Source organism: Rhipicephalus microplus, chromosome X (genome assembly GCF_043290135.1).
Source record: "Rhipicephalus microplus isolate Deutch F79 chromosome X, USDA_Rmic, whole genome shotgun sequence".
Taxonomy (NCBI): domain Eukaryota; kingdom Metazoa; phylum Arthropoda; class Arachnida; order Ixodida; family Ixodidae; genus Rhipicephalus; species Rhipicephalus microplus.
Genome location: NC_134710.1, coordinates 460,054,780 through 460,076,075, shown reverse-complemented (window position 1 = coordinate 460,076,075; position 21,296 = coordinate 460,054,780). Strand labels below are relative to the sequence as shown.

The 21,296-nt window shown below is 44.2% G+C and overlaps 1 protein-coding gene across 6 annotated transcripts in view; it reads left to right on the top strand.

Annotated features, from left to right (window-relative positions):
• The window catches only part of LOC119160839 (uncharacterized), a 274,511-nt gene that overhangs the window by 175,055 nt on the left and 78,160 nt on the right, over window positions 1-21,296 (top strand). For 5 of the 6 annotated variants that reach the window (XM_075880678.1, XM_075880677.1, XM_075880675.1 and 2 more), the window contains one exon: window positions 6,618-6,855. In XM_075880678.1, coding sequence (XP_075736793.1) covers window positions 6,618-6,855 — 238 coding nt within the window. The remainder of the gene's footprint in view (window positions 1-6,617; window positions 6,856-21,296) is intronic. The other variant, XM_075880676.1, reaches the window with a different exon arrangement.

The window sequence follows — 21,296 nt, the reverse complement described above, 5'->3', positions numbered from 1 at the left end:
AAACAACCTGTTGAAAGCGCTTTTCGGTATCTTGCAAGGACAACTAAAAATGAACAAAGATATGTACTAAAAGGGCCAGGGAAACAAAGCAGTCGGGTTAATCATGACTGTGTTTTAGTACCATACTCTTGTCGCAGTGATGTGTTTTGTTATTGTTTTTTTCCAGCTGCGATTGAGCTTTGGAATGCATTGCCAGGCATTGCTGTTCTTGCCTATTCGAAAAATGGTTGTACATGTATTTTAATAGTTGAGCTGACCAATAATGACCTGCATGTTTCTTTGGTATGAGTTCCTTTGTATTCTTTTATCCCAGCTGTATTTAAGCCTTGTAATGCGTAACCAGGCATTGCTGTAAATGCAGGCAGTGTTTGCCAATTTGATAAAGTGATACGCATGTATTAATTGATTGCGCTACCACCTGAAATAGATGTATATTGTTTGATTTGTATTTCGTTGTACCCTCCCTAAAAGAGCCCTAAAGAGAGGGCTGACAGTATTAATAAATAAATAAATGTTACTAGCACATTTCAGAGGCCAAAAGGCATGACGTTAAATTGGTAGTCTGTCGAATGGGGCAAATGCAGGTTTTTTTTTTGTCATCCTAGTGCATTAGATTTTGCCAATAACCGGAGCGCAGGTCAAGACTGGAAAAATATTCCGCTTCCTGTAAGGAATGGAAGGCATCATCAATGCGAGGCGAGCGGTATACGTCTTTTCAGATCGTTTTTTTTTCAATGCGCGGTAGTCAACGCAGAATCGCACCGAGCAATCTTTCTTGCGAACGAGAAAGACAGGGGACAACCAAGGACTTGCAGTGGGACGGATGGTATATTGCCTGAGCATATCAGCAACGTGCTTGTCGATGATCTAGCGTTCACTAGAAGAGACACAGTATGGTCGACGACGGGCTATAGAAGTTCTATTGATGTGTATTCTTCGGGCGTTATTACACGGAATCGCCTGATAACGCTTCGAAGATAATGTTAACCGTGATGATGATTATATACCCATGAAGAAGATGAAGGTGAAATGCTGTGAATATCGCGCTTACAATATGTGGAAGGGAAGGCGAGCAACTAGGACCAGGGTTTAGGGCAAAAAATTGTGGAATCGTGGTATTCAATGGTCACAAATACCAGGCTGTCTCAAAACAGCGCCAAAAAATACTGAGGGTAAGCTATTACAAGCACCTCAGAGTATGGGTTAATGAGGGAGAAAGATATATGGAGGTGCAGTAAAAAACATCGACAGCAAAGGAAAAAAGGAATGCTTCAAAAATGAAGCAGAGAGCATTATTCATCATCATCATCATCATTATCATCATCAGCCTGACTACGCCCACTGCAGGACCAAGGCTTCTCCCATGTTCCGCCAGTTAACCCAGTCCTGTGCTTGCTGCTGCCAATTTACACCCGCGAACCTCCTAATCTCATCTGCCCACCTAACCTTCTGTCTCCCCCTAACCCGCTTCCCTTCTCTGGCAATCCAGTTAGTTACCCTTAATGACCGGCGGTTATCCTGTCTACGTGCTACATGCCCGGCCCATGTCCATTTCCTCTTGTTTACTTCAACTATGATATCCTTAACCCCCGTTTGTCCCCTAATCCACTCTGCTTTTTTCTTGTCTCTTAAGGTTACACCTGCCATTTTTTTCCATTGCTTGCTACGTCTTCCTCAATTTAAGCTGAACCCTCTTTGGAAGTTTCCAGGTTTCTCCTCCGTAGCTAAGTACCGGCAAGATACAGCTGTTATATACCTTTCTCTTAAGCGATAGTGGCAATCTACCTGTCGTATTTTGAGAGTGCTTGCCAAATGTGCTCCACCCCATTCTTATTCTTCTAGTTACTTCAATCTCGTGGTTCGGCTCCGCGGTTATTACTTGCCCTAAGTAGACAGTCTTTTACAACTTGAAATGCACTATTACCTACCTAGAAGCGCTGCTCTGTTCCGAGGTTGTTGTACATTACTTTCGTTTTCGGCAGAATAATTTTAAGACCCACCTTTCTGCTGTCTTCGTCTAACTCCGCTATCATGAGTTGAGATCCGTTCCCTGAGTTACTCAGCAATGCAATGTCATCAGTAGTGCAGCAATGGCGTAGTGGTTAGAGCGTCCGCCTCGCATGCAAAAAGGTCCGTGGTTCGAATTCCGGTGTCGTGCAGTTCCCAACCGGATATTAAAAAAAATCCGCGTGGTGATGGAACTGCATTAAGAAGCCTGGGGTGCGGCCTCACCGGAAACCACCGCCGGTAAAGCACTCCCTCACCAGAGCAGGATTAGCCACCCTGGTGCAGTATCTGGCCGCTACCTCCCACATGCATACGTCAATTAACGCATAGAGCATTATGGGTATATAATAGGCACGAAGTGCTTCGTGGTCTGTGGACAGGCCTTATGGTTCCAGTGCTTACATTTGCACACTCATGCGCACTCAGTGATGTGCATGAAGTCAGAAGTACAATCAGAAATAGATGTAAATCAAACAACTGCGGAACGTCTTGCGTTGGGTGCTCACGCAAAGACCATGAATGAGGCTGTAAAGGAAGATATAGGATGGACGGGCTTTGAAGTATGAGAATCTCAGAGCAAAATGAGATTCTAAGAGAGGCTTAGAAAAATGAATGAGAGTAAATGAACAGAGAAGGCGTTCAGGTATTTGTATAGAAAGACCGTGGACATAAAGTGGAGAAAAAGAAGTGGGAGACTCACCAGTAAATATACTGCTGGCAGTGTGGGTGACATGGCAAGAAAACAAGGATCACGAAGTGACAAGTTAAAGGCGGAGAATGTCCATTGGATTATATTGATGGAAGATAATTCGGCTCTCAGTAACTACCAAAAGGGCAAGAACAAAATAAGGGGAAAGAGGTTTTATAATAATTCAACTGGAAGCGCTTTACTGCTTGAAGCGAGGTCGGGTTGCCTTATAACGCGTAGTCATAAAGCAAGACTCAGTAAAGAACAGTGTACATGCTGTGGGTTAGTTAAGGGAACAATTGAACATGTTCTGAATAAATGCGGCAATATCAACCCAGGTATACATGTGGGCACAAGCTTAGATGAGACTTTGGGTTTCAGGGACAAACATGAAAAGTTGAAAACGCCCGAAATAGACGGTAAGAGATGGCACGAATATTCGTGGCAGAACAGTTGAGATGGACAGAAATAGTGGGAAAATGAGGTCATTCTTCCTGAAGAGGCGAGAGATGGTACACAAATTGATATTTTTCTGTGTTACATTAAGATGAATTATCTCGAAATAGATATGGCATTACGCCAACCCAAGAATAGTTTTTTTTTTCTTGCGAGCCTGGTGGCACACGTGTCCCCACCTCGTTATAAAGGGTACGCTCATAGCATCCATTTGTCTGATGCCAATGGCTTCGGGCCGCAGACAGCTTGTTGTATTGGCGTCAAAATATTCGCTGTAGTAAAAAACTGAACGAGCGCTTGACTTGTGCGTCTCGGTATTGCTCACTTCGCGCTCATGTCCATTGGCTGGTGGCGGTATTGGGTGTGGGAATGGCAGTGGCGTAATCGTATAATCCATGTTTTAGTCGATTATTTGAAAAGTGCACATTGATTAAAGTTATTCGATTAACGATGCACTCTTAATTGATTTATTCGTTCACCGAGGTTACCACTCTTGTGCCGATTATATACTGGCCACTTAGGTGACATTTTCCAGACAACCAAACTTCGCCGCTATACTGTGCTGCTTCAAGCTTTCGGAAGTACGAAAGTGCTGTACAACGCAAAAAACAGAAGTCAGTTTCTCTCTACTTATAAGAAAGTTCTACACATCCTCTGCGGTTGCCTTCAACAAACTCTCCACACTGTTTTCTTAACCAGCCGGAATTGCCTAGCCTATACAGAATTGAAATCTTTTCTCTCTACACAGTGTAGGTCTCATTCGGTAGGTGGGCTCTCTGTGCAAATCTGCTCAGTGGGCTTCTTTTTTTTTGCACCTGAGTAACCAGAACACTTCTTCACCTTTTCAACAAGTCTTTCCAATGTCGTCATTATATATTCATGGTTCTCTTACCAAACGAGGGTAACATCAATGAGGTATAAAACCACGCGTGATAGTTGGGAAGCACCACCACATTTGTTGAAGTTCCTTACCTTCTTATAATACGTGATCCACTCATCCACGTCCTCTGTGGCACTCCCTGTAAAGTGCCGTGGTTCTTGGAGATGCAGCAAAATAGTGCTGAGCGCGGGTTTCTGAGCATCTCTGTTGTTAGACACGGTAGGCAAGGAAGAAACTAGGCAGGCCGGGAAAGTGACAACTTCGGCCAAGACCAAAGGGAAGTGGATATGTCGTTTCTTCTCGTACTCCGCACCTTCACCACTCTATCACGTCCGCATAGGCGTTTATGGTATAGTGGTAGAAGGCTAAGATGGCGAGCCGTACAGGACCAGGCTGCTCATAATTTCTCCTTTCACTCTCCTCGCTTCTTCCTCCTTTTCCTAGTCCAGCACATGAGCCGCGTAACAATATTGGGGCAATGGCGAAGCCGCTGAAAAATACTAGCCGATAGATTCTATACAATTGCTATCACAATAAAAAATATTGTGCCTAATTAAGCGAAGCTTCGACACTTTATGCGTCTAATTTTTGGCGCTACCTTCATTGGTTGAAAAATTACCTTATCCTCGTGGAAATATAGCTGTGTAGAATCTTATCCTTGTGTTTGAAACAGAAGAATGATAATCTTATATCGTCAAACAGACTGTTTGTGGTGATCTGCAGCCCTTTATGCGACGTGCATTAAGTGGAAACTGGTTTCGACAGATTGCACGCAATAATAGTGCTGTTCTGTGGGTAAAGACCTTTTCTGTTTTTAAAGAGCGCCGTCAGGTTAATGATCGGCTCGCTGCAAAGAAGTTCCCTACAACTCTGACATTCAATTTTTTTTCCACACTCGACATATAAAACCAACCAGCCCCATTGAAAAACGCAGTTACGCTGTTCCAATGCCAACATTGTATTGAACCAGAAGAACACTGGGATGCTGCAAACTGGTGCATGACACATTGGGAAGCTGTAGCTGATAGTCGGTGATCTTTCGCTTATGCCAGTTTTGTTCATGACCGATCACAACTATGACTAAACCAGAAGCACTTTGACTCAGAAAAAAGTACAAAATCTGCAAAAAAGCACGAGTATATTGTATTCGAACCGACTGCTAACCTGAAGGTCGCAGAGTCTTGAGATTGTTGGTGGGGGCGCTAATGATTCAGGCCTGTGGACAGAGATTAGGGTGCACGTAAAAAGAAATAACCAGGTGGTCGAAACATTCGGAGCCCTCAAATGCGGCGTCCTTCATTAGGTATGGCGATTTCGGGACGTCAAGTTGAATGATTATATTTGAGCACATGTACATAACAAATATACATGGCAAACGAAAGTATTGAACAACAACCTCAGAAGAGAACAGCATTTCAAAATAGGTAGCAGCGCACTACATGTTGTAAAAAAAAGTACGTCTACTTCGAATAGGTAAAAAACGCGGAGCCAAACCATGAGGTGGCAGTAGCTAGAATAATACGAATGGGATTAAGTGCTTTCGGCACTCTCAAATTATGAATGGTATATCGCCATTATACCTCGAAAAGAAGGTGCATGTTGGCGGTACTTACCTATGGAGCAAAAACGCGGGGGCTCACAAAGAGGCTTCAGCTCAAATTGAGGACGACGCAGTGAGCGATGGAAAGAAAAATGATGCGTGTAAACTTAAGAGAGAAGACAGCAGAGTGGATCAGGAAAGAAACCGTGTTTAGGGATATCATAATTGAATTCAAGAAGAAATGGGCAATCCCTGGTCATTAGGGTAAGTGACTGAATTACCGTAGAATGCGAACCGGCTAAGGGCAGACAGAAAGTTAGGTGGGCCGATGACATTAGGAATTTTGCCGGTATGAATTGGCAGCAGCAAGCACAGGAGCAAATTGGCTGGCGGAAAGAACATTGGAGAGTCCTTCAGCCTGCAGTGGACGTCCTAGATTATTATAATTTATCACATCTACATGACAATTCCTTTGTCTCCTAATCAACGAAATGGCATTCTTACACATGAAAGTAATACGAAAACGCAATTTTGGAACTGCGTTCTAAGAAATTCCTGCTATATTTCAACCCTCAACAGATGTGCACACAAATAGCGTTTGGAGTTGATCATTTCGCCTCAATTGTTTCAGCATGTGTGAACGTAGTGACAATGGCCATGCCGAAGCTAAAGAAACTTGAAATGCACTTAAATCGACCCCCAGACGCTACCGACGCTTCACAACCATTTCTGTGTGTGACGCCACCGAAAGTCGCTTGTTCGATGCCGTCTGCGCCGTTCACATTTCGACTGAGGCGTAATGCTGCAGGGCTTATGTGCACATCAAAATTATTAGGTGTTCGAACTGTATGGTGCATTTCCCCAGGCGTGCCTTATAAGTGTAAATCGGTACAATATCTGGTACCGCGATATGAACTTCTCCGCATACTGTGTAATAAAAGCAAATGAATGTGCAAACTAGGTTCATCACTATCTTATTCTTCATTCCAGTGTGATGTCGGTTCAATACGAACACTAAAATTTAGTTTTTCTTTCCCACCTTTCAGTAGCCCTCCCCCAGTGGTCGAGGCCCAACTCACCGTAGCTGTGGCACCCCTCCCATCTGCGATGCTGTGTGACAGCAGTAGCCAGCCTGTTCACGACCGATACCACTTGCCCACTCCGACACCGGCGCTTGCATCAAACTCTCTGCAGAATTACCCCGCGATGGCTGCAAACCCGCCGCCGCCTACCTTTGACTACATTAGGCATCCACAGCAGTTGGCTGCTGCCCAGACTACAGTGGTGAGTGTAGCCACCATAGGTAGCATGTCTCGTTACTGAAGGGATCCAGCAGTACATTTTAATAAAAATGAGTGCATTGTAGGGCTTTCGTGATGCGTCAGTGCAGTGCGTTTTAGAGCGAAACTTTGTTTTAGCTTCTTGATGGTCGTCATTTTTAACGCAGTTGCCCTCACCCCTGCGAAAATGTTCATCGTTTGCCAATCAGAGATACTGCAGTAGAGAACAACCTAAATAGGACTACAGTTGGGCGATTTAAAATGCGTGCATTGTTTGAGAACCATGCAACACACAAGGCGCAAATAGTTTTCGTGTGGTTAAGAGGGCTTTTAGGCTTCTCTGTCACGCCATTCTTAAACAAATCAGAACAACGTGCTTCCTACCCTTTACACTGGGCGGGCAGGCCTAGCGCATGTCGTGAGCAAAATTACGCGGGATAACGACGATTGTATGATGCAGGCGTAGACACTCCTATTAATGAAGTGGAGACGGGGAATCATTCGAGAAGTAATAATCAAAATGATATTCGGAAAATCACGTTCGAAATCCACCTTCTGGGTATAAAAGAGGTAGAAGCAGGAGGCCTCCACAAATTTTAATCTCGTCTTGTATAACCTGCACTTACGCCGTAGAGTGCATCTATTAAAAACATTCAGCTTCCATAAAATTGCAACCGCCGCTTCTAAGATCAAACGACGGCCTTGGAATCAGCAGCAGAGCACCATATTTACTGGTCCACCACAACAAACAGGAGCTCACTTAAAGACAGTTGCTTCAGTGCAGTGCGGCTTGTGACGAGGCGTACGTGTTCTTTGAGTTTACATGTTTTTTGGTGCCCAGTACATGGCCACCAGTGCTATGCTGGTCGAGAGCTTCACATTGGTGTGCTGACCATTATAGCTCTGGCTAGTTAGTGCAACGTGATATCTTCAGCCACATAGAGTAGCTTGACATAGACCGCAACAAGCCCGCAGGACTCTCCAATTATTTGGGGAAGACGACTGAACCGATTCTTTGCACGCTGAAGATCCCCAGGCAGTCAAAATTTCCGGAGCCCTTCACTACGGCGTCTCTCATAATCATATGGTGGTTTTGGGACGTTAAACCCCACAAATCTAATCGACTGAACCGATTCATGTTAATGTTTCCATCCCTCTGTGAAGCGGAACACGTGGGTTACGGTCGGGACGGGATTATGTTCAATGTCATGAACGTGTGCGTTTCAAGACCACACGTTCAGAAGACCAAAGGTGAACTCGGCTGAGCGAGAGACCTCCGCTTTGAACTGCGGTGTGCCATCTAGTGAGCAATATTGGAATCTCCGCCAAAAATGCCCTCACTGGTAACCAGAGAAGTGTACACTGACAGCACTACTGTTGACGCTTGTGGCCAGCGAATAAGGCGCAAGCATAGGAAGTTTGTTTTATTTATTTATTTATCATATACTGCGAACCATTTAAGGTCCAAGCAGGAAAGGTACAGCAAGTTCAAAGGTAAAATAAAGGTACAACAAAGTTACAACAAAATTGATACTGGTATACACGAAATGTAAGAAAAACATAGCAATCACCATCAAATTATACTCGTTTCCAGAGGGCTGAGTACACCCACTGCAACACAATCCATAAGCAAAGCACCACACTCTTAGGCACACAACAAGTTGTTAAATCAAACAAGTATTGTGAAAGCCAGGAAACACAAGGCGCATTTCATGGTGAAAAGGAAAGACGAGTAGAGTTTCGGGGCAACAAATTCCACTCGGAGATTGATTTCGGGAAAAAAGAGTGCTTGTATAAATTAGTTCTTGCGAAAATTGGCTTGATGCTACAGCTGTGTTTGTGAACAAGCTCCTAAAAAATAAAAACTTTTTGCAGCTACAAGGCTGTTCGTTGCGTTTCCGTTAGTTGAGTTTCCATCGCTTGCTCTGCCAAAGCGTTGGTGACGCTAATGTTTGAGGCAATCATGCAGGGCTTCCTCAGAATGAGTAGAATAATGTCAGGGAAAATCGCAATGTTGGTGGGCTGCCTCACGCTTCCTTGTCTGCGCATTATTGACTTCCTGCTTGGCACGTGTGCTTAAGTATGAGTCACTTACTGCTACTATAGGCGGGTGCTCACCTGCAAAGAGAACAGGGCTGGAGGAGGGGCGTGTTTATGCAAAGTATATCGCATATACTTTGCATATATTTTCCATATATTTCCGTAAGATTTTTAAGGAAACATACGGAATTATTGGACATGGCATACGGAACGTTTCAGTAGGGATATAGAAATAAATAAAACATGTTTGAGTTCGACTGACGGAATTTTCATGGCATTCTCTTTAATTATTTTCAATAATTATATACATCATAAATGATCCTGTTGAAGCACGCTAATGCCGATGCCTACAGGGAGAGTAATGCCGCTGTGCAAAGCTTGATGCCTCTTTTTTGGAAAGGTGGTTTCAGAAATCTTCGCGTTATGTTTTGATATCTGCAACAGTCCATCACAAGTGCTCGATGGATTTTTTTCGCGTAAAAACGACCATAGCATTTGGCTCATTATACTTTCACGACCGGGACTCAACGATGGTGGTGGCTTTAGGATGAACACGTTTTGCTATCGGCCACAAAAGCTATAACCACTGTGATTGCTTATTGCTGTCATGAACCGGTGCGAGGAAAACGTATCGTTTGTCTGCGGAACCTTAGGGAACACTAGAATGGTTGTGCGCTCTGACACGCGAGCGGGTTTGTCAAATGGTATTTTTTATATTCCATAGGCATTTGTAATTAGCAGAAAAACACTAATACTTACCAGATATAAAGCTCAGAACTATGTTGTGGGATGTTTTTCAAACCGATCTACAACTTTATCATTGAAATTTATCAATCGTTGCTTCAAAAGTTAGAAAATGGAACAAATCTTATAAACAATAGTTGAGAACCCAAAAAAATAGTCTAACTCTAGGCAACGTTGAGCAACATGCATTTGGTCGCGTCGTATTTGCGTGTGCAGGCATGTTTTTAAACTCTGGCTAAAGTTAGTGGGACAACATATATAACGCAAAATTAATTGCAAATTATTCTTGATCACTGCTAAAGTAAACTCATCGCCTTTTTTTGCTTGCTAATCATCAGCGATTTTTTCCTTAGCGGTGCATATGATTCCGCCAGCTGCAGTATTGCGTAATAGAAGCTGGTAATATAATTGTCGCATTACCCTCACCCCTTTGAGAGAGCACAGTCCCGATGCCGGTGCGTCATTACGAGAGAAAACACGCATGCCCACAAGTCTCACATGATGGAACAGCGACGTGGTTCTCACAAGCTCACGCACAAGTTTGATGGACAGTCAGCGTTGGAAGAATTGTTTCCTCCTGAAAACACGGACGATGTCTAGCTGCGGTGTACGACGACATCGACGAGCTGTATCTGCGAACTTAGTAGTTCGCATCAGTGAGGCACGCGAAAACTATGGGAACCAGTTTAGTGCTGAAATAACTTTTCCAACTGGCCTCTTAGGCAAATGGGAATCAACAGCCAGGGTTGATTACTGGGTGTGTGAATAACCTCACAATGACGAGGATTGTACTACTGGCAGTCAATGCATTGATGGCTAATAATTTTTGCGAGTGCGAGCTTGTCAAGTGCTTCCACGACTCATATGATGTCGTTCGTACTGATACTGTCGTCGGACCTGTCTGGTAGCATGGCATTCACCATAGCGGTTGGCTCTATTCCAACCACTCTGGGTGTGAACCCGGTAGTCTCTTGAACAGCACTGTGTAAGCGAACGTAATATACGGCAGAATGTCATCGATATTTTCGTGGTCTCGATCAACCTACATAGAAAGCATGTCGGTGATCGTCCTTAGTCTACAGGCAAGCCCGTTGCATTGTTGATTTTATGCAGTAGTTTTCATCTGAGCTGTTTCACTTATCTGCAGAGGACATACTTTATCATCGGGGCGTTAATAGCTGTTCTGCGGTCAGTTATTACAAATTCTGCCGTTTTGTGGTGGAGAACAGTTTTTTATGGAAAAGTGGCAATTCGATGTCGGTGCCTCGTGGTAATGCTTTATTTTTGCTGTATCGTGTAGTATTTTAGTGATGACGATGCAGAGGTTGCCATCGCGAGGCTTGGCGAAAGGTCTGAGCGGGTCTATACCAATCTGTTGTAATGGTGTGTACAGTCAGAACAATAGTCCCTAAAGAACAGGCTAGAGATTGAGGTGATGGTTTGCGGCTCTGGCATTAAGAACAGGTTTTGACATAGTGCTTCACGTCTTGTGCGAGCTTTGGCCAGTAATTGTGGTTGCAAATCTGAGCCAAGGTGCGTGTGAATGCCAAGATGCCGAACGATAGCTCATCGTGCCAGGGTGATGAATTATTCCCTCGTAGCGCGTATCGAACGGCGAGCAGCTGTTGAGTTGCATATTATTTGATGTTCTTACAAAGAACATATTCAGGAGTGTGCCACATACTGCACTTCCACGCAATAACTCGCGGGTTCTCTTAACCTAATGGGACCGAGTACTGCGTCACCGGCAGAGTGTATGGTTAGGAGGAATAGCTGACCACAGATGCAAAATGCGTACAGCTCACGTTTGCATCAGAAGAGGAGCTTCATCTGGTAGCGTCACCAATGGTTGTGCCAGCTGTAGTCTCTTTGGGGACGTCCGTTAGGGCAGCAACCTGGGGCTCAGGAGACACTGCATGAAGCTTTTGTATCTCCTGGCATACAATGCTGCAAAGCAGCTCCATGAGGCCTCTGATGAAGGTGCCGCTGAGTATTGCTGCAGATGATGACAGGAAGGCAACGTTGTTCGACCACTTATACTGTGAATACTGCTGCCTCATCATTCGCCCTATCATTGTAGCTTCACAGAAAAATTTTTCTACGGTACCAGGCGTATTGCGCACGAGTCCTGCAAAGAGCTGTTCTTTCTCCGCATCAGGAAGCACACATTCTTCTCTTCTGCTATTGCGGCCTTGGCTTGCAGTAACAGCCGAGATATCCCCTCATGGAACATCGCAACGTTTTCGTTGGTTTTTAGATTCTTAGAACTTCATAAACGTTTTGCTTCTCCACAAGGGCGTCTGCGGAAGCAGGTATTTGGCAACACCCGGACCCAAGCCTACGGTGGTGGGGTTCGACTCCCTCCCACGTCTCTCCATGCGTGGCTTAACCATGTCTGGGGAAAAGAGCACCTTGGGCGTTGAGCCGGGAGTTTAAGGCCCCCCAAGTGGACACAATGAACCCCCTTTGGCCCCAGGTTCACGTGGACTGCACCCCTGGGCTGACCCACCCAAGATAAATAGCCAGTCGCCCTTTTCTCTCTCTCTCTACATCTTCATCTTTATCTGTCACTTTTTATCTGTCCTGTCATCTTCTCATGTTCATTTACTTGCAAACTTCCAGGCGGTGAGGCCAAATCCTGTGTAGTTACCCTACCTTGGGTAATTGTAATCTGTTATGGCGGTGACGCATGGCTGGCGTCTTCAAGTGTTTACTATTAACCTTGTGGCATCCCCTTGTTGGAGTCGGTGGGGATGGCTAATATCGCCGCCTCACTTTACAAAATATGTATAGCCAACTTTTCTCACCATTTCTGATCATCGCCTGAAAACATGGCGCACAGAAGGACTGTTCTTATTTTTGAAACTGAAGCAGTCCTTCTCCAAATTTTATGTCATGCATAGTCACAACGAGAACAAAATAGTCCAAGCAATCTCATCTTTTCTTTTCTCAAAACACTGATGAAGCAATCGACCCAGGGCGTCGTGTAACTACGTTCGGAAGCAGCGACCTTCTTTTGGAGGTTCGCGACAAGCTCCAATACAACTTATCTGAATTGGCAGAATTTGAGAATGTCCCAGTTTCCGTAGGCCCACGCAGATCTAGGAACACAGTCCGCGGTGTCACCTCTGAAGAGGACCTTCTTGAATTATCGGAGAGTGAGGTATTGAAAGGCTGGTAATACCAGAATGTAGTGAGGGTCCATAGAATAGTGATATGACGAGACAACAAAGAAACACCCACGAAACTTATAAATATCACCTTTGGTACTAGTGGCTCAACCGATTTAATGGCGACCAGCAACTGCAAGCTTTGTGTTTGGCCGTACCAACCAAATCTTCGTTGGTGTTTCAAATGTCAGCACTTTGAACATGAGTTGCAAAGCTTTAAAGCGTGCGCTAGTTGCACATAATGTAGCTCCAACGAAAATTCACGGAACAATTGTAGTGCTGCAACCCGCTGTATGAATTGCGAAGGGGACCATCCCGCCAAGTCACGATCGTGCCCTTTCTAAAAAAAGGACAAACAAATCCTTAACCTCAAAGTAAAATTCATTCTGTCGTATCAAGAGACGTGCTATTGCCTCTCCCTCTATACACAGCGCTCTCCTTTCTTGCGCATGAGTGCGCCACGCAGCAACATTCCGCGCCCCTGAGTGTCACATGCAGTGTGGCCGCAGTCACGCCACCTGCGCCCAAGGCTGGAGCAGCCTGTGCTGCTCCGCCTCCTGCCAAATAGGTTCAGCAGACTGCAGAGTCTGCCGGACTCCAAACCACTGCACTCGCAGTTAGGTCCGAAACTTCTGTGAAAGTGCCTTATCATCAGGAACCATCCGACAGCTCGCAAGAGGTGATAGATTCAAGTCCCACTCGTTGGGCACCTTTAGGCGCCGAAGGATAGGCGCAACTCTTTGGAGCGCGCACAGAAAGCAAAACGACGAATTATGATGCCCCTTAAAGGCCCTGTAAGCTGAAGTAACATTTTTTGTACACACAGCGCCACACATCTAAAATAACATAATACAGTGCAACGTCGTAGGAATCCTAAAGAATATCGACGAAAATCAAGAACTTTTACACATACACCAATACTGCTGTATGTACAAGAAACACGCCTAAAATTAAACAGCTTCCTACGCAATTCTAATATTTTTCAAAAGAACAGACATGATGTGGTCACATCATCTGGTGGCGCTGCCATAATAGTTAATCAAGGTACAGCCTGTACACATTTACCCCTTCATACATCGCTGCAGACAGTAGCTGTCCGAGCTGTCATGTTCAATAAATTGGTGAGCATCTGCACTATTTACATACCTCCACACTATCAACTAAACAAACAGACATTTCAGTCACTAATCAATCATCTTGCTGGACCGTATCTCGCCCTAGAGGACTATATTGCACATTATAGCCTAAGGGGTGACTCTCGCTGCGATGCTCTAGGCCGCCTTATTGAACTCCTCGATCGGAAAGAGCCAGCATACTATAGCCTGGCTAATACCTACTCATCGATAGACTTCAGCCTTGTCTCTCTATCGCTCCTACCTATACTCGCATGGAAAGTCATCACTAATCCTTACGGAAGTTTCCATTTTATATATATATATATATATATATATATATATATATATATATATATATATATATATATATATATATATATATATATATATATAGTCTAGTAGATCCTCCGTGAGCGGTCACAACGTGGTTTATTTCGACGTTTTGGCCTAGTCTGGCCTTCATCAGGAATAAAGATATAGTTTGTCGGTGCTCAGCTTTATACAATCTCAAATCAGAGGGCAAAGTAAGAGGGAAAAAAAGAAAAGAAAAGGAAAGAAAAAAAGAAGAAAAAAGAGAAAAATAATATACGGTGGACGCCCCTCAGGTGCCCCCTTCCATTTTTCCCTCCACTCCCCCCCATCTCTCTCCCCCCTCTCCCCTTCACCTTTCTGATGTCAGCGGTCTGTGTACGTTTCCGTTCACTAGCGCATTCCTCCCGATCAGACGGCCCCTCCTGGCACTGGCGGTTTGGTGTGGGGCAAAAAAGAGCTTTTCAGGAAGTCCTAAGCCTTTAACTACTCGGGGTCCCGTAAACAATTCGTCGTAGAAGGACGGGGGCCGCGTATTGTGGCAGAGGCTCGTCAGCGGGCATTTTAGGAAGTTCTAAGCCTTTAACTACTCCGTGCCCTGTCAACATTTCGTCGTAAAAATAGGGGTGCCCCGTATTGCGGTAGGCTGTGCAAGCGCGTGCAATGCGAATTCCTGGCCCGCTTCTAAATTACGCGTGTCGTGGGGGCCTCCCGGCTGTGCACATGGTTGCTGTTGGGCATGTCGTGCATGGCACAATTGATTGGGTAGTAAAATAAAACAGAAAACAGACGACAGCTGCACTTAGGAAGAGTAGTTACACTTGGAATTGTTTTAGGTTGTCCAGTGCCCTTCGCAGCTGCAGTGCCGTGAACTCAGTTACTATTTTCATTGTTGCCGTTATTGTTTTCTAATGCTTTAATTGCTGCAATTGTATCAGGATTCTCATTTATTCCTCTATCGAGGGGGTTAAATCGGTGGATAAGGTATGACTCTCGTTGTTCACGTTCTCGATTTGATTTAAATCTCGTCTCTAAGAGCGTTACTGATAGTTTGTCGAATGCATGGTCGGGAATATTGAGATGTTTTGATAGAGGTAGACTTGGGGCTGATTTCGCATGGGCTCTGTGATTATTGAAGCGAATCCTAAATGGTGTTACTGTTTGTCCGATGTACTGCATACCACACACGTTGCATTCGAGTAGGTACACCACATTAGAAGAATCGCATGTTAGGTTTCCTCGTATGTTAATCGAAAACTTGGATTGCGTGCTGGTTGCTTTGTCTATTTCTCGCATCGCCTTACATACAAGACATCGTGGCTTTAAGCAAGGGCGGCATGATTTATTGGGGGGTGATGTGTTAATTTGGGAGTGGACAAGGGTGTCTTTGAGGTTACGTGGTCGTCGGTAAACGACGCCTGGAGCGGATGGGAATGCGCGTTTCAGACATTCACTTTGTTCCAGAATGTTGTAATGTCGTTTAAGGATTTTGTTTACATTGGGGAAGTTTGTGCTGTAAGTCAAGCAGAGGTTTGTTCGTTGTGGATCTTCTCGTGGTGGTCGCTTCATAAGTAAGTCTTCACGCTTTAGTATTCTCGCTTTTTGAACAGCGTCAATAATTACATGTGGGGGGTATTTTTGTTGCTCGAGCATAAGTTTTAGCCTCTGTGAGCTCGTGTCAAAGTCAGCGTCTCTAGAGCAGATTCGCTTAAACCGGTGAGCCTGGCTGTATGGAATACTGTTTTTACAGTGGCGTGGGTGATCGCTTTGGTAATGAAGGTATAGTTGTCGATCCGTTGGTTTGCGATATAGGGTTGTAGAGAGCTTCTCTTCTTCTATCATTATGGTAACATCAAGAAAATTTACGGTAACTTGCGAGTATGTGTGTGTGAAGTGTATGTTCGGATGTACAGCATTGTAAGTGTCTATAAAGCTGAGAAGTTCGTCCTCGCTGTGGGTCCAAATAAGAAAGATGTCGTCTATGTATCTTCTGTATAACATTGGTTTCAAGGAACTTTGTGCAAGAAATTCAGATTCTAGCTTTCCCATAAATATGTTGGCATAATTAGGTGTCATTTTGGTGCCCATAGCGGTCCCGCTAATTTGTCGAAAATACTTTTGGTCAAACTCGAATGAATTTAATTCGAGGACCATCCTCGTCAATTTTGCAATGGCAGGGAAATCTGGGGTGTTATATTGTCTATGGTTTGTGTACATGTTTTGTAATGCAGCTATGCCGTCATCGTGAGGAATATTTGTATATAATGAAGAGACATCAAGAGTAACCAAGTACGAGTTTTTCGGCACACACATACCTGCAATATCTCGAAGAAAATGTGTGGTGTCTTTTATGTACGACGCGAGGGTGCATGGAATGTGGCTTATTAGTTTGTCCACGTACCCTGATATGGGTTCAGTTATTGTACCGATGCCTGATATGATTGGTCGACCTGGGTTACCGAGTTTATGAATTTTCGGGAGGATGTAGAAGCGACCTGGACGAGGGTATGCTGCTTGCATCAGTTTGTGGTCAGTGTTGGTTATCTTTTCTGCGTCCAACAGTTTCTTTAGTTCTGTTGATACGATACGTTTGTATTCATCTGTCGGATCACCTGGGAGGCGTTCGTAAAATCTTGAGTCGTCTAGTTGGCGGTATGCTTCTTGTAGGTAGTTGGTTGTATTAAGGACTACAATTGCTCCTCCTTTGTCAGCGGGTTTTATTGTTATGTCTGTCCTAGATGCCAAATTTTTCATGCTTATTTTTTCAGATTTGGTCAAATTTTCTCGGTTTCCTTTCTGTCTGGGGTATTCGTGCACAATATCTTTCTGTACTGCGGTGATATAAAGGTCCAAGCACTTGTCTCGATTACTGTTCGGTGTTATATATATATATATATATATATATATATATATATATATATATATATATATATATATATATATATTGTAAGGAACAGTATCAATGTCTGAACTTCCTGCACACGTTCCTGAATGGCTCAGAGAAAAAGCCGATTGGGACCAGTTTTAAGATTGCTATAGCCTAATTTGGACTGATATATGCGGTTCTAGCTTAGATGCACCTGTAGAATACTTAACAGCTTCTCCCACTAAAGCTGCAGCTAAGTGCATTCCACAAAGATCTCGAATACCGAAAAAACGGCGCGTCCCCTGGTGGAACAGTGAGTGTCTGAATGCGTGTAAACAACAAAACGAAGCATTGAGAGGTCTTCTAGACTCATCGATCAAGTCTCAAGGCAGGAGAGCGCGTCGACAGGCCGGAAGAGAGAGCTGGCAGAAGTTTGGAATGACATCAACTCATATACACATGAGACAGGAGTCTGGAGCATGGTCATTAGGGTAGTAGGGCGAGAAGCACATCCTCTTCCTCCAGTGAACATACAAGGTTCTGGCTCGGAAGACCAAGCGAACTTCCTCGGTGCACACTTCGAACAGGTCTCAAGCTCATCCCATTACAGACGAGCGTTTCTACGTTACAAAGCAAGAATAGAAAAACAAAGAATAGAACGCAAATACACAATGACACACAATGAACCTTTCATCTTAGCAGAGCAACAAGCAACGCTAAACTGCTGTAATAAAAGCGCTCTTGGTTTAACCATATAGTATACGCAATGCTGAAACGTCTGCCCCTGAAACTGAAAGAATCCTCCTTTGCATGACGCCGTTTGCTTTTCCGGTGAGATCCCTTCCGCCTGGAAAGAAGTAATTGTTCTTCCGATCTATAAACACGGTAGGTATCCATCTTCATCATGAAGTTACAGGCCTATATCTTTTACGAGTTGCCTTTGCAAGGTTTTCGAGAAAAAGATAAACAGGAGACTGACGCACTTCCTTGAAACAAATAGCCTACTTCACCCAAACTATGGCTGGTTTCGAGAGGCTAAATGCATTACTGACCACCTTGTCCACTACGAGGCATATATTTGTGATGCTTTCATTCAAAAACATTTTTTTTGTGTTTTTCGATATGGTGAAGGTCTATGAAAAAACGTGGCACTTCGTCGTACTCCGAGACCTGTCACACCTAGGTGTGCGGGGCAGAATGTTGGCAATAATCGAAAGCTACCTGTCCAGTCGACACTCCTTGTTCAAGTAGGCACTGTGTTGTCCCATGCATTTCCCTAAGAAACAGGAGCGCCATAAGGAGCCATATAGAGTTGTACAATTTTCATAATTCGATTGAACACCTTGCGCCTCGCTATCCTACGAAATATGCTTTACTACACATATGTTGACAATTTATGCCCTGTGTTTTATGTTTTATGTCCTGTGACTTCTCAATGTGTGAACGTCAGGTTCGCTAAAGATTAACAATCTCTCAATGGGCATATGAGAATGCTTTCAAAGTGAACGCGCAAAAGAGTACCTGCATCTTCTTCTGCCGAAACAATGACCTTCATCGCGATCCTTAGATTGACCTGCATGGTCAGCGTTTGTTTGTACAGTCTCAGCATAAATTTCTCGGCCTAATAATGGACGCAAAGCTACCCTTCATATCAAATGCCTAACTTGTCCCACATAATAATCAGTGCTTTTGTTCGGGTGTTTGCGCAGTTTCATGTGCTATGACTTACAAATTGTAGTCTTCCTCCGCCCATTTTTTTCGCGGACATTATTTATTGTATCACTTGTATTTTGTAGTTATTTTATCGTGCCTTATGATATACAACACAACTTGTATTTCGCTTGTTATCTTTCCTGCTGGTTCTTGTATCATTCACACTTTGTAGAATTTTCATTGCATTAAGTATGTTTCACATTGCTCTGTTCTTGCCTGTCATATTTTGCGTCTTCATGTGAATTTGGGTTCATACCTTTGGCGTATAAAATTTTTGAAAACCCCCTTACTCAATGCCCATGTGGCCATCCCTATTGCAAAAACCAGCGCCACTGGGTAGCAGCGTCCAGCACCATGCCTGATTATGGGTCCAGTATGGCGCTGGTACCAGCGCCTCCCAGCGCAGGTACTGGGACGCTGGAGCGGCAGCGTCCCAGTACTCTGCGTAAAATGGCTTCACAGGGTTCAAACGGGGATGCCCGTTCACCATAAATATATAAGTATAATAGCGCGCATTCACAATAAAAATAAAAAATAGAACAATAAAACGCCGCGTCCTAGGATTTGAACTTGCTACCTTCTGATTTTTAACCGAGTATGCTACCCACAACGCCACGCCAGAACATGTATGTGGAGTTGTAAAATGACTATTTATCCGAAGAAGGTGCCGTTCAACTTCATGTTTACAAGTCGCACAGTCAAGACTGGCACGATATTTATTTTCAAATAACAATTGCGTCTTGATTCGACAGTGACGAATGGCTTCCAAGCACCGACTGACGTGCGGATATTAGCAAGAGCGCAAAGTTTTTGGAAGCATCTACATCTTAACTCTGAAAATCTCGAATTGACTGGAGGAGCAGCCACAGAATGTCAGCTGTTGCTGCTGATAGTTCTTTTCCCATGATAGTCGGTTTTAGCACTTGCTACTGGTCAACAAATACAGGTGATTTAAATGTCTTGTTTGGTAGATATCCAAGCACACGAGTGAATGTTGAGTATTTTTTCGCGCAAGCTACGATGTAGCAGTACACATCCGGCGTGCCAGAATACATATTTGTAGTTATATTGATACCTGCAACTAAAAAACCACCGAAATAATGACTAACGCAATCCGCTGAAAAAGTATGTCAGTATGTTAGTTCACTAACGCGTACAAAATTACCAACTCAAAATTGCGTGTTCTTACATACGAGTCAGAAAAGTACCGGCTCCTGCGCTCAGAAGGAAGCTTTCGGTCACAGCCTACGTTGCTGAAAGCACGACACATCGATCATCGCCGCTTCTTGTGCGGGCACCGCACACGTGGGTAAATGGTTGATTTAGGCTCAGGGGTGTCTAAACTCTTCCTTAGTCATTTTTACACTTTAGAATTGTGCCTACCTAAAGTAAAAAGCGCCGGCAGCAGGTACACCGACGCGGCTGGCATGATAGGCCTCGCAGGGACGGGGAACTGGGTAAGGCTGCTCTTGAAGCAGCTGAGTTACGATGCTTGAAGTTTCTGCACTTGAGCTTTGCAATATTTCTAACTGTTATCCAAACTGCACCTAAAGTAATTGGAAGGTCAATCAATGCCAGAAATGCATTTACGGACTGGCGATGGCGAACGACAGCCATTTTTCTGGCCTCCGCTGGCAGTATGCAGTGGGCGTGCCACGTTACAAATATGTGCAGTTATACCAATGCCAACAAATTAAAAAGCACTCATAAAATTTTAAAAATTACGAATTAAAAAACACCAATTCAATCCGCTGAAAGCGTATGCGAGGGAGTCAGTTCACGAAGGCGTACAAAATTACCGACTAAAAATTACGTGTTGTTACATATCAGTCGGAGAAGTAGCGGCTAAGTGCGGCCGGCAGCTTTCGGTGACAGTCTGCGTAGCTGAAGGCGCGACGTTCGATCATCAGCGCTCCTTGTGTGAACATCGACACAAGACAAAATAGTTGCTTTAGGTGCATGGATGTCTAAACTATATTTTACAGTTGTTCTCACTCTTTGAAGTTGTGTGTACACGAAGCAAAAAGCGCCGGTATTATATATACCAACGCGGCTGGCACGACAGGTTTAATGTTCGCTGGGCCGGACATTGGGTTAGACCACTCTCGACGCGGGTAGTTGGTATGATTGAAGAATCTGCATTTGAGCGTCGGAACATTTCTAAAGCTTGCCTGAAGTAAGTAAAGGGATATGCATGACCAAGCATGAATTTATTCGGTGTGGCGGAATCAAACGAAGGCTTTTTTTCTCGCCTCCACTGGGAAACCTTGTGAAGCGATAGAGAGAGCTCATTTACGTTACGTCAACTTTGAGGCAAAAACTATTTCCTGTTTCTGTTAGGAGTGGCGTGCAGCTTCAGGCTTACAAACACTGCAACTTGGAATCGTTACAGCAATACACTGATGATGCGAATATAGCCGGTTTACGCGGGGGCTTATGCGAGAAAGGTGCATTATAGTTGTTGCAATACGTACGCGCGCCGCAAAAA